General features: G+C 41.2%; 2 protein-coding genes and 1 long non-coding RNA gene across 3 annotated transcripts; 1 reads left to right on the forward strand and 2 right to left on the reverse strand.

Annotated features, from left to right (window-relative positions):
* Window positions 1-76: 76 nt before the first annotated feature.
* On the reverse strand, window positions 77-10,797 carry LOC117447631 (pulmonary surfactant-associated protein D-like). The gene is made up of 5 exons (XM_034084416.2): window positions 10,710-10,797; window positions 10,366-10,621; window positions 9,862-9,918; window positions 1,043-1,099; window positions 77-730 (listed from the first exon to the last, which is right to left on the reverse strand). Exons 2-5 carry the CDS (start codon window positions 10,598-10,600, stop codon window positions 351-353), a joined length of 729 nt encoding a protein of 242 aa, XP_033940307.1. The 5' UTR covers window positions 10,601-10,621; window positions 10,710-10,797; the 3' UTR covers window positions 77-350.
* Window positions 4,961-6,486, forward strand: LOC139434063 (uncharacterized). The gene is made up of 3 exons (XR_011643476.1): window positions 4,961-4,985; window positions 5,340-5,431; window positions 5,813-6,486. It is a non-coding gene; the product is annotated as an uncharacterized lncRNA (long non-coding RNA).
* Window positions 10,798-13,010: 2,213 nt separating the features above from the next.
* On the reverse strand, window positions 13,011-18,134 carry LOC117448513 (pulmonary surfactant-associated protein D-like). Its single transcript, XM_071203414.1, is given in 6 exon segments — window positions 13,011-13,340; window positions 13,343-13,630; window positions 14,098-14,187; window positions 15,327-15,434; window positions 17,469-17,630; window positions 17,926-18,134. Coding segments are annotated over 5 exon segments (717 nt in total). The 5' UTR covers window positions 17,608-17,630; window positions 17,926-18,134; the 3' UTR covers window positions 13,011-13,248.
* Window positions 18,135-19,216: the final 1,082 nt, after the last annotated feature.

The raw sequence follows: 19,216 nt of genomic DNA on the forward strand, positions 1-19,216 counted from the left end.
GTTTTTATTTACTTGAATGATATTTCATATATGTTTAATTTCATATAGGAAAACATGTGTGACAGTAATGCTATGATGCTGAAGCAGTTAAACACTTTTAATGAGATTGACATATCACAAGCATGGTTTATGAAACGGTTACACCTGAAAGTAAAACTGTCTAAAAGCAGTTTGTCCTAATCTGAACCATTGAAGCAGTTTACATTTTGATTGATTTGTTCACAGATATTAATATGGGAGAATGCAAAAGGCATACTTTTTTGCCAACTTCTTCCATTTCAGACAGTAATATAGTACTTTCTACCAACATAAAACATACAGAAGAAAATTTAAATTGCAGTGTGACCTTTTCATATCTGACATATGATGTAATTATTCTGAAAGCATTCGGATGTCACTTGCCAGACACCACTTTCTGACAGCATGGTGCAGCCGGTACCCTGGATGGATTTGTCTGGCTGCCCTTCTCCCCACTTGGTAAAGGTCAGAGCTCGGTTCTTGATATCAGTCAGAAAATTCCCCTCTGCTTTGTTGTTGACGTTGATCCAGGCTTTTTTTAAATGTACCCCAAACACTTGAGTCAGTTTGCTGTTCTCCTCCTCGTTCTGGGGCAAAGCCAGCTCCAAGCCTTGTTGTGTGCAGAACTCGACGGCGATGGAGAAAGAGTCTCTCTTCTTGTAGGACACAAAGTATTTCTGACCAACACTCCGGACAAAGTCATAGTTTAAAGCTAAAAAGAGAAGAGCATATGCAGAAAAAACAAATATAACTGATCGAGTGAAACCATTTGTTTTTATAAACTCACCTTTTTTTTTACCCAAGGTTCCTCTCTGTTCTTTCTCTCCGATGCCTTGCTCAAAGGCACCACGGCAGGGCCCAGGAGGTGAACTGGGACCTCTCCAAGTAGCAGACCACACTCCTATTTTAGGTCTGTTTGGGGACTTGAACCAGCAGCCCTACGGCTCCCAGTCCAAGCCCCTACTGACTGAGCCACTGCCGGAAAAAGCCCAGCATATGGTGTTTCAAACAGTGTACTACTTACCCAGCTCGAATTTAGACAATCTCTCTGTTATGGTTGTGTTGTCCTTGCTTCCACAATCTGGATTTAAACACAATACATTCAATTACTAAATTGTAAATACTTTGATGCTCACATGTGTGTATAACAGGGCTGCTCGATTTGGAAAAAAATACTATGTGAGATCATTTTGACTGATCAATTGCGATATGATTGGCGATATAAAAGGAAACTAGAAAATGCATTTCTTGCAGAAAATGCGTGCGAATGCTGGAAACTGTGAACATTTATGGCTGAATTTAGCTGAAAATGCAGAAAAAGCTGAATATGTTATTAGCTGAATAGTAGCTGCTTTTAGCTAAAAAAGAATGCAGGAAAAGCTTAATATTTAAAAGAAAAGTGTTACGTGCCGTAGTGTGTGTGTGTGTGTGTTTTCCTCTCTCCCTCTGATTGTCCCCAGGTGCAGCCTCTCCCCAGGTGATCCTAATCGACAATCAGGACTTCCATATAGGACCGGAGGAGGGCGGCAGTGAGGCCCCTTCTTCCTCTCCTTCTCGTCTGGCTGCATGTGTGCAGCGTGTCTCTGTGTGAGACCCAGCCTAGTGGTGTGCTGTCTATTGTAAACTTGTGTTGTAATTTGGCTGGTGAGCCGCCTTACTTATGTTATTATTAAAACCTCACTTAAACTCCTTCAGCATTGAGTTTCCTCTCCTTTTTCTCTTGTCCAGCTATCTTATGTGTCGCTACTTCCCTTGGTACCCCTATATCTACCAGGGAACGTAACATGGGGGCTCGTCCGGGATCTTTGAGACAAAGAGTGAGTATTTGGTTGTTGGTTAGTGTTGATATTGTGTGTGGTGGTGAGCAGTAGTGTATATAGGTGTAAGAGTGGCTGTGAAGTGTCTTCCTGTTGAACAGCTTCCTCAGTTTAGACAGGGGAGTGTCTAGCTGGACTGATTCAGTCCAGCTAGACACTCCCCTGTCCTTCCTTCAGGCACTCATTTTTTATTTTGCCTTTTTTATTTTCGGGGTAATCCTGGGTGGGGATTCATTCCCTGTTGGGGGCAGGCGATTCAGGGTTTTGGCCGCTGATGTTTGCCTTTAAAGTCGCCTCGAGCCCGGCACGCTCCAGAAGATAGTTAGGTAAAGGTTGGTGGGCAGGATCTGGGGAAGTTTGTAAATAAATAAATAATAATATTTGTAAGTAGCCGTTACTATGGGGTCTAAATTAGATGCCAGGGTAAAAGTGCGTATGGCTCGTCTCCAGTGTGAGAGGGAGGAGCGTGAGTGTGAGCGAGAGTTTCAGCTCAGGCAGGAGCTGGAGATCAGGAAGTTGGAGGCAGACACTGCTGTCCGGATGCGTCAGCTAGAGCTCCAAGCAGCTGTGGTGGGTGATTCTGCCGTTACACCTTCAGGTTCTGCTGCTGCTTTTGATGCTGGTAGCAACATTCAGCTAGTCCCTGTCTTTCTGGAGTCGGAAGTGGAGATGTTCTTTAGTGCATTTGAGCGCATTGCTGCTGCTCTGCTCTGGCCAGAAGACGTGTGGGCCATACTTGTACAGTGCAAGCTAGTCGGCAAGGCTCAAGCGGCTTGCTCTTCTCTTTCTGTCGAGGATAGTTTGGAGTATGACAAGGTGAAAGGTGCTATTCTCAGGGCATATGAGCTGGTGCCTGAGGCCTACAGGCAGGGTTTTCGCGGCATGAAGAAAGCTGCTGGCCAAACATACGTGGACTTCGCGAGGGAGAAGAAAGTCCTCTTTGACAGGTGGTGTAGAGCATGTAAAGCGGATGACATCGCTTCAGTATGTGAGCTGATGCTGGTAGAGGAGTTCAAAAACTGTGTACCGGAGCGTACGGTAGTCTACCTCAATGAGCAGAGAGTGACTACCCTTCAGCAGGCTGCCACTCTGGCAGACGAGAGTGCGCTGATACACAGGAGCGTTTTGTTTCAGCGGGACCCTCCTCAGCGGGACACTTATCGGAGAGCTCCTAATAATGATGTTCCCTGTGCCAGTGTTCCATTGTTAGGTCCCAGGATAGACAGAGCTTGTTTTTTTTGTCTTGACCCAGGTCATATGATAGCAGACTGTGCAGCTTGGAAGCGAAAGCAGGCCACCACTATGGCGGATGAGGAAGGGCTTGAGCTTTTGGCTCAGAGCGATTCTCCTCATCGTTTTGGTTTCCGGAAAGCTCGTAACAGGCGTGCCACACAGGCTCATTCTGCTTCTCTTCCAGGACCCAAGAAAAAGAAATTGTGTTTCTTTTGTCTTGATCCTGGTCATCTAGAGGCAGAGTGTGTAGCTCGGAAGGAGCAGGTGGCAACTGCTTTGGAAAAGCCAAAAGACCGGCACCCGGTTGCGATGCGACAGAGTGGTGTGGTGCAGTTAAGTTCTGCATCCGTCTGTGACAGTGCTGTGGGTGTTTCCGTCTCTGAAGCGGTGGGTGTGGACCTAGCTCAGAGCGATGTGGATCTGTGTTCAGTGAGTGGTGTGTGTGTTCCATGTATTCCATGTGTTGCTCCGGTGTTGGCTGCTGGTGAGCAGTATAAGGTGTGTTTTATGGGGGGAAGTGTTACGTGCCGTAGTGTGTGTGTGGTGGTGTGTGTGTGTGTTTTCCTCTCTCCCTCTGATTGTCCCCAGGTGCAGCCTCTCCCCAGGTGATCCTAATCGACAATCAGGACTTCCATATAGGACCGGAGGAGGGCGGCAGTGAGGCCCCTTCTTCCTCTCCTTCTCGTCTGGCTGCATGTGTGCAGCGTGTCTCTGTGTGAGACCCAGCCTAGTGGTGTGCTGTCTATTGTAAACTTGTGTTGTAATTTGGCTGGTGAGCCGCCTTACTTATGTTATTATTAAAACCTCACTTAAACTCCTTCAGCATTGAGTTTCCTCTCCTTTTTCTCTTGTCCAGCTATCTTATGTGTCGCTACTTCCCTTGGTACCCCTATATCTACCAGGGAACGTAACAAAAAGGTTTAAAAAAAGGTGTAAACAACAACATGTATAGCGTCATTGTCCTGAAATAGCTGAATAAGTTAATAGTTGAATAGTTTGTGCAGCTGAAAGTTGCCTGAAGGAGTTACATATCAGATGTACGTAGTAGTATAAGTTCAAGTAGCATTACATCTATAGGGCTTTTCTTTTGAAGGGGTGTGTGATTTTGGAGAGTGTGAGGTGTAGAAAAGCGAAATGAGATGCCTGTGTGTGTGTGTGTTAGACTGTGTGTGTGTGTTAGACTGTGTGTGTGTGTGTGTGTGTGTGTGTGTGTAAAAAGTATAACATATTTTGAAAAGGTTGAAAGTTTCCCATCATGTGTTGAAAAGGCTGAATAGTTTGATATTTGAATGGTTCCTGCAGCTGAAATTAGGCTGAAGGAGTTACATAAAGATATTAAAGGGAAATGGAAACACTTTTCAAACTGCTTTCCATGCGACAATATTCCCATTAGGAAATGTATTTATCTAGTCTATTTCCAATGTAAACGATCGAGATACGCGAATTTACTTTTTGAAATACGTGCCTAATGACCATGGGCGCTTCCATTGCTCCGGGACTTTTCCAGTGACGTCACTGACTGGGTGCGGCTTCCTGGGCCAAAGCTCAATAACAAACAACATGGCGTGCAATGCACCAGTAGTTTACATTACAAGAAAACGGTCGTCGTCAGGAGTTTATTGTATTGCCCCAGGCTGCACAAATGGATTTTATACGAAGAAGGAAGAAGTACATTTCCATAGGCTGCCACTAAAGGATGAGAAGCTGCTCAAAGTCCAGTCTGGATGCCTGGTTCAATACAAAACATCGGATTTGAAGCCAGGATCTGTTCCCACAATATTCGATTTCTCAACGTATGCAGTCGGGAACATAGATATATATAAACACTAGATGGCTCATGGGAGATTTCCCAGCGTAGCTGACCGGCCGCCATCTTGCTACAGTTACTCTGATTCGCGTTATGGTAGCTGTTGTCAGGTGAGTGATCTGCACAAAAATACTCTTAACTCGCTGAAATCTTGACTGATTTACAAACGGTTTGGTTTATTATAAACATGATTAGCATGGCTGTGATACAGGATGCTTGGATATGTTGAAATTGCAGCTTTTCTTTGTGTATGTGGTTGTATTTATTAGCTGGCTAATAACAAGAGGCTGTCAGTGAGACCTAGTATTACAAAGTTCACCCAGCAACTTTACACCAGTGGGAGAGGCAGAACTGCTCTTTCTTTTCAACATAACTTAAGTTACACATGATTTCTTCCACGTGGTTTGGCTTGTTAAAAACATCTTGCATTATGATACAGGAATTTGCTGGCTTTGTGTTTACAGAAGTACCTGACTATGCCGGACTTTTGTGCAGCCTACGGATGCTCCAATCACCGCAGTCTGGAAACAAGAACCCGTGGGATCACCTTTCACGTGTAAGATATGACAATATTATGACTAAAATCAGGATAATCGTTAATTACTTAGTGGATGTATGTACATTACAAGTCCTGCTACACAGGATCAGTGGGGCTATGTGAGATAATAGTATTGCAAGATTGTTGTTGACCCAGCCTCTTTAGAATATGTTGTTACCATTTCTTTACACAATTATTTAATGTTTCTATTGGACACCTTTTTTATTACTCTTAGTGTGGTTGTCTTATTCTTAAAGTAGGCTATACATACATGCATACATACCAAAAATATGATAATTTCGGTGTGTGTTTTTGTCCTACCCTTAATGTTAAAGGAAAGAAGGGAGGAACATGTTGACAATAATTTATATATCTGGCTACCTTTCTCATGTTTTTAAGGTTTCCCAAAACCAAAGAGAGGAGGAGGCAGTGGGAACTCGGCCTAAGAAGGGACGGTTTTGTTTCCTGTGAGTGACAGGACACTGCTCTGCAGTGAGCACTTCAGGAGTGAGGAATTTGACCGGACAGGAGACGCAGCACTATGTTCCCCACATATGTTTATGTTTGCTCAGTCTAATAAACCCATAACATGGTTGTGAAAGAATACCAAAGCTGAGGCTGGACGATGATTGATTGTTGGTGCATATATTGCATAGGGGCAATATAGGGAACAATTTAAACAGTGGATTTTGTGATATATCAGCCGGGGTGAAACAAGACAAACCACAAATGAACTACAGAAGGACACAAAAGGACACATGGTACAGTTTATATTATTCTTGGTCTTTTTTCAATGACATATTTCAAAGGTTCTGGATTTGTTTACAAAACTAGGATGATATGAAGATCTCAAAAAATAATTGTGATAAATTAGACAGAACTGGCCTGTCTGTGAGCACATTTTATGTTGGTTTGGTTCTTCTGATAAAGGTGTGAATATCTAAATAATATACCAACATATGCTATTGTCATTAGTTGTGTCCCTGTTCTTAAAGCTAAGGCATTGCTAAATTAACAACTCTTGGCTTACAGAGTGGTAACATGAGACCGATTTGTATATATAAAATATAAATGTATTTTAATTTTATAATTTATTTTAAATATTAACAATATAATAAAATAAATGGAAATATATACACCGGCAAATATTTTAAATATAAATACCTTGTGTGTGTGTGTATAGCTATTGCTTTATCTGATTAATGTTACTTTCATATGAAAGTCCATGATTATAAGTATGCAGTATCATAACTACATCTTTGATGTTTATAAAAAACCAAACCGTTTGAAAATTGGTTGAAAATTGAGCAAGCTATGGTTATTTAAATAGTAAACCATAATGTTATGAATGAGAGAACTGCCTGTAGCAAGATGGCGGCCAAGTGGCAACGTCGGTCTCCATTGGCCAGCAGCGCGGGTGAGTCATCTAGTGTTTATATATATCTATGGTCGGGAACACCGACCGTCCCAGCACGTCGGCCGCGCAAGACAATGACAGTGTCAACAAACGTGAAGTTCGAGCCACCAAACGAGTTGCTTCAGCTGCCGAGAGAGAGGTACATATTGCAGCACTACCAGATTACTAGCTCACACATGTATTTACTGACACAGTGTGACCTTATTAATTAACGCAATCGCGTCCAAACTAAATGGTAGCTATTATTATGATGTACAATAGAGAATTGGGGGTGTTCTATAGCTCAACTAATTAAACTGGCATACACACGCTCATCTGTCGAACAGCCCTAAAAAGGCTAGTATTGCTATTGATGGATGGTATTGCAGGACCCAGAGCGCACGGAGCACAGAGCGGACAGCAGATAACGGAATTGCAGTTGTATTGCTTATAGATTATCAGAACATTTCAAAGGGGACACAGCCCCATTGGATATTAACCTATGGATTAACTACATCATCGTTGTTATCGTTGTAATGCCATTGAAGACCAGTTTAGACCAGACAATGAGGAAGGTAAGCCGTTAGCCTGGCGTATGTTAGTACCTAGCGCCACTTGTTTTGATGTACGTTTTTGTGGATAACCTCGCGAGTTTGTATCTTTCAGTGTTGAGGTGGGCACTGTTAGATTCTGTGTCTCCTTGCGATCATAAACGATGTGTTGGATGTGCAGCTAGGATAAGTAATAAGGGAGCTAGGAGTGATTTTCGGTGCAGTAATAGGTTAGCATTTTCGCTCGGGGCTAATTCAGAGGCTCACTGTTAGCATTGTGTTTTTTTTCCGGATCGTATGCCACTCTATTCGACCGAATCGGTTCATAAGCATAGGCCATGGGATGCCTGGTAACTGTAGATGCTTCCACATCAATGTCATCTCCCGACGAATAGTCAAATTCATCGTTCAAAACGTCGATCTCATTGCAAAATTCCTCCATCGCTGCCATATCTGCTACGTTGTGTTGACTTCAGGTGGAGCGAAAACACAGCCAGTGACGTCACCATTTGGGACTCCCCTAATGGCGGCGGCCTGGCTGGCGGATAATTAATTTTCTTTTGGCGAGTAATATCATGTACAATAAATATTACGATCAATATCCATTGTAAAATGAATAAACTACCGGAATATTATAGCTGTAATTGGTGTTTCCTTTCCCCTTTAAATGTAAGTAGTAGTGATTGAATGTTTACAAACACCTGTGTGTGTAAACCCAGAGATCAGAGGGTTCCATGGTGTCTGCTCTGATTGGATGATGTGACTCACGTGTGTGTGGCTCCAATCTGCCAACACCAACACCATGACAACCATCTGCAGCACTGAGTCCCATAAGAATGCATTGAGGAGTATATCTGACAATTTTGCCACCTGTTCAAAAACTATGGCTCCTATAAAATAAAATGACCAGACCCCGAGCATCAGGGAACCCCAATGAACTGAAATATGTTGTTCTTTTTGGTTTTGTGTGTAAAATGTGGAGATGGGAGCAGTTTGTCTAAAGTGTACTTCTCCCTGCTCTGAAGAAAGATCCGGAACAATTTAACATGGCAATCAATTGGGAGCTAGCTGGACTTTTTCTCTCTTCATGCCCTCAAGAGGCATTTTTTTAATATGTTTTCTTAATGTTTTCTTATTTTCCAAGCTTGGAGAGGTTTTCCTACGTTTTCCATGAAAAAATATGTCTGAGGAGTGTAGGGTTTGGGAATTATGGCAAGTTTAAAACATTTTTGGGGGAGAATTTCAGGCACCGCTGCACTCTGTTTTGAGATCAAAGCACTCTAGAGTTAACGAGCTGCTCCATCCACTGTAATGTTACAATCTGGAAAAGGCCTCTCTGCTAAGCTCCAAAGTAATTCCAATATCTCAAAAAGTTGAAAAGATATCAAAATTATTTTATACAAGTTTTATAGCTGAAGGTATTGTGATCATTTGAAAGTTGGAATGAAGTGTCTGGCTGAAATTATGTGGAAGGAGATGCATTTGGCGCAAAGTGTAGGAAAAGTGGATTTGAAGGCATCTCCCATTGACTTCAATGTTACAAAAATAGTTTAAAAAGCTGAATATTTCAAAAAGTATGAAATATTTTTGAAAAAGTTGAAGGTTTCTTATCAATTGCTGAAAAGGCTGAATAGTTTAATATTTGAATGGTTTCTGTAGCTGAAAGTAAGCTGAAGTTATGGAGAGCTAAAGTATTGGCTGATTTGAAGGCTCTTCCCATTGACTTCAATGTTAAAAAAAGAGTTTAAAAAGCTGAATATTTCAAAAAGTATAAAATATTTTGAAAAAGTTGAAGGTTTCCCATCGATTCCTGAACAGGCTGAATAGTTTAATATTTGAATGGTTTCTGTAGCTGAAAATAAGCTGAAGTTATGGAGAGCCAAAGTATTGGCTGAAATAATAAGAGGAAGAATAAAGTTTTTTTGAAGCACTATAGTGGAATGCTGTAAACAGCATTCGCACTAATTACAATATAACATTATAATTTGCAAAAAAATACTTTATGAACATATTTTGCTATTACAAAATATTGTGCCAACTACTATTTGGATATTGCACTGGTCCATATTGCGAATTTAATGAAAAAGAAGATTTTGTCAGCAATCAAAGTATATATCCCTCCACATTGCAGGTCTCCCTTGAAAAAGAGATCTATGATCTCAATGGGACCAATCTGGATAAATAAAGGTTTGAAATGAAATGAAATGACATCAAAGGCTCATAATTCAGTTCATCTTCAGTTATTTTCATTATTAACATCACAATAACTCAGTAATGTTGTTATGTCTGCTGTTTGTAAATCAAATATTGCAGCCATCTTAAGTTGAAATTGTGCAGGACAATGAAAATAGTAAAATGTGCACATGTTGTAGAATAGCATTGAACACTATTGTAAATGACAAAAAAAGCCATTTTGTTTAGCTAAGCAAAGCTTATAAAAATTGTTACAACTATAATGAGTTTGTTATATATATATATATATATATTGTAAAATAGCATACCCTGGCAAACTCCAGGTCCTCCACCTGGTCCACGATCTCCTTTAGGACCCACAATTCCTGTAGAGTGAGAACAAAATACCTGAATTCTCCTTCTCAGGGAATGCTCAATGTTTCTTATTGGTTAATTAATTATTAATACATTATGAAGTGTTTAATTCAACATCTTGGCACGAGAGGCACAACAGTGAGAATTTAGGGGACACCTTAATGGGTCAGGAGTTAGGGTGAAGCAAGTTCAATATCGATCAAAGGCATTCCAACCATTCAAGCACAATAGATGTAACAGTAGGCCTTTAAGAGGACATGTTATGATACTTTCCAGGTCACATTTGTATGTTGTGCTTCTACTCGGACACGTTTACATGCTTTAATGTTCAAAAAGGTCTTTATTTTTCTCGTACTGTCCGTGGCAATGTGCCAGAATTCAGACAAAAAGCATGGCCTTAGTTTGGTCAGAAATAAAACTCTTCAGAACACTACTCTGCTGACATTGAAAATACCCACCTTGTTGACCAGGAAGACCAGCACCAGGTTCCCCAGGTGTCCCAGGTTTCCCAGAGGCACCAGGTGGGCCAGATCCGGGTCTCCCAGGTCTCCCAGGTCTCCCAGGTGTCCCAGGTGTCCCAGGTGTCCCAGGTGACCCAGGTGGCCCAGGTGGCCCAACACATGCTGTCTGCCCATTAATAATATTGCTGCCAATAAAATTAAGCAGGCAGAAAACGCAGAATAGGGGCCACATCTTGATCTTCTCAGTCTAGAACTGAAATATTATATTCAATGAAAAGTTATTTAAAAGGACTTTATAACACAATCAAGTAATAAATAGTGATAAGCAGAGAATAACTCACCGTATAAATGAGAGTGATCTGCTGTGTGCTGCTTCCTCTCTACTTCCAAAGAAAAATGTTTCATGTATGAGTGATCTGGTCTGATGGAACAACAGATGCAAAGTTTGGGATTTTTCTTAGAATAGAGTAAGTTTATCAGCCCAAGATCCTCCCTCTTTTTTTAACCCAATAATGACATAGTGTAGTGATAAGATACACTGAACACAAATATAAATACAACACTTTTGTTTTTGCTCCCATTTTTCATGAGATGAACTCAAAAATCTAAAACATTTTCTATATACACAAAATAACCATTTCTCTCAAATATTGTTCACAAATCTGAAAAGATCTGTGATAGTGAGCACTTCTCCTTTGCCGAGATAATCCATCCCACCTCACAGGTGTGGCATATCAAGATGCTGATTAGACAGCATGATTATTGCACAGGTGTGCCTTAGGCTGGCCACAATAAAAGGCCACTCTAAAATGTTCAGTTTTACCACACAGCACAATGCCACAGATGTCGCAAGTTTTGAGGGAACGTGCAATTGGCATGCTGACAGCAGGAATGTCCACCAGAGCTGTTGCCCGTGAATTGAATGTTCATTTCTCTACCATAAGCCGTCTCCAAAGGCGTTTCAGAGAATTTGGCAGTACATCCAACCGGCCTCACAACCGCAGACCACGTGTAACCACACCAGCCCAGGACCTCCACATCCAGCATGTTCACCTCCAAGATCGTCTGAGACCAGCAACTCGGACAGCTGCTGCAACAATCGGTTTGCATAACCAAAGAATTTCTGCTGTCAGAAACCGTCTCAGGGAAGCTCATCTGCATGCTCGTCGTCCACATCGGGGTCTCGACCTGACTCCGGTTTGTCATCGTAACCGACTTGAGTGGGCAAATGCTCACATTCGATGGCGTCTGGCACGTTGGAGAGGTGTTCTCTTCACGGTGAATTCCGGTTTTCACTGTTCAGGGCAGATGGCAGACAGCGTGTGTGGCGTCGTGTGGGTGAACGGTTTTCTGATGTCAATGTTGTGAATCGAGTGGCCCATGGTGGTGGTGGTGGGGTTATGGTATGGGCAGGCATATGTTATGGACGACGAACACAGGTGCATTTTATTGATGGCATTGTGAATGCACAGAGATACCGTGACGAGATCCTGAGGCCCATTGTTGTGCCATTCATCCACGACCATCACCTCATGTTGCAGCATGATAATGCACGGCCCCATGTTGCAAGGATCTGTACACAATTCCTGGAGGCTGAAAACATCCCAGTTCTTGCATGGCCAGCATACTCACCGGACATGTCACCCATTGAGCATGTTTGGGATGCTCTGGATCGGCGTATACGACAGCGTGTTCCAGTTCCTGCCAATATCCAGCAACTTGGCTCAGCCATTGAAGAGGAGTGGACCAACATTCCACAGGCCACAATCAACAACCTGATCAACTCTATGTGAAGGAGATGTGTTGCACTGCGTGAGGCAAATGGTGGTCACACCAGATACTGACTGGTTCGAACCCCGCCAATAAAGCAAAACTGCACGTTTCAGAGTGGCCTTTTATTGTGGCCAGCCTAAGGCACACCTGTGCAATAATCATGCTGTCTAATCAGCATCTTGATATGCCACACCTGTGAGGTGGGATGGATTATCTCGGCAAAGGAGAAGTGCTCACTATCACAGATTTTTTTCAGATTTGTGAACAATATTTGAGATAAATGGTTATTTTGTGTATATAGAAAATGTTTTAGATCTTTGAGTTCATCTCATGAAAAATCGGAACAAAAACAAAAGTGTTGCATTTATATTTTTGTTCAGTGGACATAACTTAACTTTCTTTCAATGAGATAACATAGGAATTGCATCGACTTTGCACCCTGAGCTGTGATTTTAGGTGGCCATGACTAGATCTTTGCTATCTCAGTGACAACATCAGTACACAGACAATGGGTGGGTGGAGGCTGCAAAAAACTCAGGAGCAGCTTGTCAGTCCCGCTTAGAATTGAGCCATTGTTGTTGCTGCTAGCTTAGAGGGTAACCCCTTCACTTTTATCAGCAGGTGGTATTGAGTAATTGTAGAATTTATTAATGGACCACACACTCACTATTGCTAAAAAACATTTAAAAAGATTCCTACGCATGCTAAAATCAATGAATGAATGTACTGTTGTGTACTTTTACTGGGGCATATGTTTTAAGAATACATATATTTGTTTGAATATACTTGAATAATATTTCATACATCGTTTACTTATTATTTTTCATAAAGGAAAATATGTGCGACAGTAATGCTAAAGCTGAAGCAGTTAAACACTTTTAATGATGATTTATGAAATGGTTACACTTGAAAGTAAAACTGTCTGAAAGCAGTTTGTCCCAATCTGAATCATTGAAGCAGTTTACATTTTGATTGATGAGTTCACAGATATGTCAGAATGCGAAAGTAATACTTTTTTCGCTAATTCCTTACATTTCAGACAGTAATATAGTACTTTCTATGAACATAAAACATACAGAAGAAAATTGTAATTGCAGTGTGACCTTTTTATATCTGACATATGATGTAAGCATTCATGGAGCATTCGCTTGTCACTTGCCAGACACCATTTTCTGACAGCATGGTTCAGCCGGTACCCTGGATGGATTTTCTGGCTGCCCTTCTCCCCACTTGGTAAAGGTCAGAGGTCGGTTCTTCATATCAGTCAGAAAATTTCCCTCTGCTTTGTTGACGTGGATGTTGATCCAGGCTTCTTTGTGAATGTCCCCAAAGAACTGAGTCAGTTTGCTGTTCTCCTCCTCGTTCTGGGGCAAAGCCAGCTCCAAGCCTTGTTGTGTGCAGAACTCGACAGCGGTGGAGAAAGAGTCTCTCTTCTTGTAGGACACAAAGTATTTCTGACCAACTCTCCGGACAAAGTCGTAGGATATCGCTGAAGAGGGGAAAATAACTCACTAATCACTAAGTAAAGACATTTGTTTTCCATAAAGCCCAAATCGTTGTATCATCTTGCCACTGACACGTACTACAGTAGCACTGATTTCCCCTCGTGCCAAAGTGAAATCCATGGTCAACTTCTTTATCAGAATTTCACTTAGTTAAAGTTCCAAATCCAATGTTAAAGAAAAACACGTTTGAAATATTTGTTATTTTCTACCTTGCCTATTCCAAATAAAATATGAACTATAAATATAAAAATACCATTCTGTCCTCAGCTTAATGAGATGAGTGTTACCCAATAGAGCACAATTTCTTGCTCATTGCTCCTTTCGTGAACACCCTTACATAGAAGAAGGGCCACATACTTCGAATGTACTGAGGTAATGGTACAAAGTTAACACACACAAAATCTGTGAATTCTTGCAAATCAGAGCTGTAATAATCATGATCCACACTCACTCACAACATCGTAGTCCTTGAATAGGAAACTTACCCTAGCCATGCTCTTCTTTAACGTGCCACCGTCCTCAATAAGGGAACCAACGTTTTCTGGATAAAGAGGAATAACTTCAGTTACCAAAGTTGCAATACATTTGTGCTAAATGATGTGCAATCTCTACAAAAGAAAGTCGTATTGTTTCCTTTAATACTGTACACCTTACAATATAATGTAAACCAGTTTACAATCCATTGCAATAAATACAAGCACTATATACAGTTATATTGATTCACATCCGTGCTTATTTAAAGGGGTTTTGTGTTCAAATGTGTAGTTTACATCTGATTTTAGATAATAATGACTTGTGAAACTTGATGATAACTCATTTATGAATAATTATTTCTGCCCTAACCCTTCCTTTGTAATTATAATAAAGATCTTAATCTTTTTTTTTTTTTATGGGTCATGACCGAAAGAACGAGATCGCGGATACAAGCGGCCGAGATGGGTTTTCTCCGCAGGGTGGCTGGTGTCTCCCTTAGGGATAAGGTGAGAAGTTCGGTCATCAGGGAGGGACTCGGAGTTGAGCCGCTCCTCCTTCGCGTCGAAAGGAGCCAGTTGAGGTGGTTCAGGCACCTAGTTAGGATGCCACCTGGGCGCCTCCCTAGGGAGGTGTTCCAGGCACGTCCAGCTGGGAAGAGACCAAGGGGTAGACCTAGGACCAGGTGGAGGGATTATATCTCTTCTCTGGCCTGGGAGCGCCTTGGGATCCCCCAGTCAGAGCTGGTTGATGTCGCCAGGGAAAAGAAAGTTTGGGGCTCTCTGCTGGAACTGCTACCCCCACGACCCGACCACGGATAAGCGGGAGAAGATGGATGGATGGATGGATCTTAATCTTTTTAAAGTTGTATATACCTCAAAATCCAAGGGGCAAACATAACGGACACATGACATCTAGTTTCCATTTGGACTTGGGTTTGGATATATCTCTCTCCAACATACTGTATTAATTCGGAGAAAAGTAAGATCAAGCTTTTAAATGCCCTAAACTGAGAGTAAAACAAAAAGGTGTCCAAATCTAACGTCCATTTCCTTGTGCATAAAGCGAACAAGTTCTTACAAAAAAATATTTCTAAAAAAGTTGAACTACTTGCATGCTGAATTGTTATTGTTTACTTTTAAAACGTACTTACATTTTTCTGTTAATATATTCTCTTAAAAAGAAAGAAATCACAGTTTTCACACATACCAACGCTCCCAGGGGCTCCAGGTGCTCCAGGGGCTCCAGGGGCTCCAGGTGCTCCAGGGGCTCCAGGTGGTCCACGTGGTCCACGTGCTCCAGGAAACCCTCTATCCCCTGAACAGCAGGTAAAAATAAATTAAACAAGACCAAAAAGCCCAAGTGACACGACACAAAAAAATGTTAGATCGATGACATAAACATTTAATAATCAGCTGCAACCTGAAGTGAAATGGGTCATCTTTCAGGTGGAACAAGTTTCAATAGCACAGCATTTCTGTTGGTTTGTTATGTTTAAAAATTTGACATTATGATCTAAGGTGCTTCTGAGCTAACTTGGCTGACACAGAGCATCGGGTGTCATGCCACGAAGGAAGACCTGGTGTAGGAAGGGTGACATGCAACTGTCTACCTTTACAACCGTTGCTAGGATTAATTTTGTTCTCATTTCTTACATAAGAAAAAAAAAGCACTTGCAATTTAGCTTTGAGCTGTGTACTTTGGAGTGTTAACATCTGTTCAGCCGGTATTGTTTGTTATTTTGTCAAATAGTTTTTTTGTCATCGTGGAATAATATGGTCATGGAGACAACTACTGTAGTGTGAACCACCATAGAAGCGGTTTTCCCAGGTGATCATATATGTCCATTTGTTTTCCGTGGACAGATTTAATCACCTTGGTAGGCCCAACACTTTTCAAGATGCAGCCGCAAAAACTTGTATGTAATTTAGATCAAAATAAAGGTCAAGCTGAAAAAGAGTGTAGTCCAAACAGGGCACTGGAACTAGGGGGTAGCAAGTTGGGAAGCCTCTCGGAGCGTCCACACTACAGCTTCAAAAAAAGCTTGGAGCTGGGCGTGTCTGTAGCTTGGGGATTTTATTCAAGCAACACGACCAACAACCAATCACATGAATCTCCCGCCCCCGACATACAAAGCTAAAAACCCCGGGGATTTTATGGGAGCAATATATATATAAACTCCCCAAACAGGCGAAAACCTACCAGTTTCCCCCACTGTCTCTGCCACCTCCCTCCATGCTGGCTCCTCCGGTTTGTATCCCGGTAGGTGAAGAGGGTCTGGTCATACAAAACCGGGTGATTTGCTACGGCGATAGTTAGTTTCTCCTCCAACTTTTTTTGAAATATAGAAATGAACGGCGGGATATCTCTCCCAGCTTAGACGCGGTTTGATTGGCTACGGCTTGAGCTGTCAGATTTTCCGAAACGGGATTTGATTGGCTGGCGCTGGCTACTCCGGCGGAGACGGACCGCTATGCTACCCACAATTCAGTTCGGCGAAAAAGCGAGGCAACGCGACGTCACCCCATTCAAAGTGAATGGGCAGATTGGAGTTGTCGACGCTGTTGACGCTGTAGTGTGGACGGGCCGTCTGGGTCAGGAGCAGAGGTGGGAAGTACAAATACTTTGTTACAAGTACATTTTTCTGATATCAGTACTTTACTCCACTACTTATTTTTCTGGCGACTTTTTACTTTTACTTCTTTCATTTTTAACACAAATACCTGTACTTTCTACTTCTTACATTTTCAAAACAGGTTCGTCACTTTAGTTTGAATGTGTTTTGGTGGCGTGATCATTATTATTTAGACTCATTGCGTGCCTATTGATTTGAACACGATCCGTGTATCCATAATTTCCTGGTCTTCTCTAAAGAAGAGCGACCAATGGAAACGTTGTCATGTTGCCGTTGTTCAGCATTGAAACATTCATTAGCTAACAATTACATTATTGTTCTATTAATATAAAGTGAGGTCAGGTACTCTTTAAAACAGCTGCTAGTTATGGGTACTTTTTACTTAAGTACATTTCGAAGCCCAAACTTCTTTACTTTTGATTGAGTAAAGAAGTAGTCAGTACTTCTACTTTTACCAGAGTATTTTTAAACATGAGTATCTGTACTTAAGTAAAGGATGTGTGTACTTGTGCCATCTCTGGTCAGGACACAAAGTCATGGTCTATCTTTCCCTGCATGCTGAAAACTGCCTTTTCAGACTACTCCTTGACATCCAATGGTACGACTAATTTCCCTCTTATTTCTTTAAAAAAACATTAAATGAAATACATCCCGATTGTAGTCAGGTCAGAAAACAATGTTTAGAAACAGTTGTTGATGAAGTCAATGACACCAACCTTTTTCACCTTTTTCATCCGGCATACCACGATATCCAGGATCTCCTCTTTCACCTTTGGGAACAGGAACATCTGCCATCTGACTGTAGCCTGTGGCAGCCATCAGACAGAGGACGCAGAATGGGAGAAACAGCCTCATCTTCTGAATGCTGAACTCAAATCCTTTTCAAATACAGTAAATCATTTTCAAAGTTTTCAAGCTTAATATGAAATAAACTTCCTCATAATTTAAAATACATTTATACAAAGATTATTAAAGCAAAAGTTATTCACTTCACAATTAAGACAAAAATAAACTTGCCAAGTATTGCAAATGGTATCTTGTTATAACATTTATACAAATGTAGTTACTTTTTAATCTAAGTACACAATATTTACTATAAACATATAGTAGGCCTACAGGGATTCAACATATGTCAATGATGACAATCTTGTTGAAAAACCAAAAATAACTCACAGTATAAACAAAGAGTGATCTGGATGTGCTGTTTCTTTGCTGCTGGCAAAAACAAAGTTGCAAAGAAAAGATTTTGGTCAAAAATGCAAGTCTTCAGTCCAGTGGAAATGAGTAGACAGCTTTTTATAGGACATGACAGAGAAAGGAGAACTAGATCCTCCCTCTGATAAGAAACAACAAATCCACTTTGAATTTCTTTTAAAACACATGATTTGTCCTGGTCCTTGCCAATTTGAAGTTGCATGATCGTGGTGGGGGATAAGGCCATCATCTTAAATAGCGGTATATGTTGTTTTATATCAGGGTAGCACTAACTCAAAATGTAGTAGTTGTTCCTGAAATAATGTACTTAGTCACATTTTATTTATTTTATTATTTGAGTCACACAAGACAATCCTTGAGATAACTAACTTAAAAGTGGATGCTCTAATGTTCCTAAGTTGAATACAGTGTTTAAGATCCTGCAGTATACGTAGTTTTAGAGAAACCGTATATGATGCAACCATGGTAAGCCAAACTGTTTCTGTTTTGTTCATTTTTTTATTTCAGTCTACAAATGTTCTTGGCCAAGATCATCTTATGAGTAGTCCCGGGTGAAAATAATTTACAACTTTGGGTTACATTTTTATTGTGACGTACATAATGCTTTCAAATCACTGTTTCTTTACATGTATCCTGCATTGTTTTAAATGTGTACGGGTCATTTTAGAATGTTTTATATATGTTGTGATAAAGCAATCATATGTTTCTGTGGGAGGAACTAAGAGCTCAGATATTGGATCTGAGGAGGGAAACCATTGATCTGAAACTAAATAGCCCTCAGATCAATGGTTTCCAATCTGGGATACAAGACATATCGATATGATGTCGGCACTTGAGGAGCATTCATGTGTCACTCACCTGACACCGTTTTCTGACAGTGTGGTGCAGCTTGTACCCTGGATGGATTCTTCTGGCTGCCCTTCCCCCCATTTGGTGAATATCAGAGGTCTGTTTTTCAGATCAACTATAAAATTCCCCTCCGCTTTGTTATTGTTCTCGTTGAGCCAAACAGTTTTGAAATCTTCCCCAAACACTTGAGTCAGTACGTTGTGCTGCTCGTTCTGGGGCAAAGCCAGCTCCAACCCTTGTTGTGATCAGAACTCGACGGAGCTGGAGAAAGAGTCTCTCTTCTTGTAGGACACAAATCATTTCCTTACCTTAGTTGGTGATTGGCTAATGGTTACACAAGCCAAGAAATCGCTATGACATAGAAATCATAAAGTGGCAAAACTCTGATCAGCTCATTTTC

This window comes from Pseudochaenichthys georgianus, chromosome 6 (genome assembly GCF_902827115.2).
Source record: "Pseudochaenichthys georgianus chromosome 6, fPseGeo1.2, whole genome shotgun sequence".
NCBI lineage: Eukaryota > Metazoa > Chordata > Actinopteri > Perciformes > Channichthyidae > Pseudochaenichthys > Pseudochaenichthys georgianus.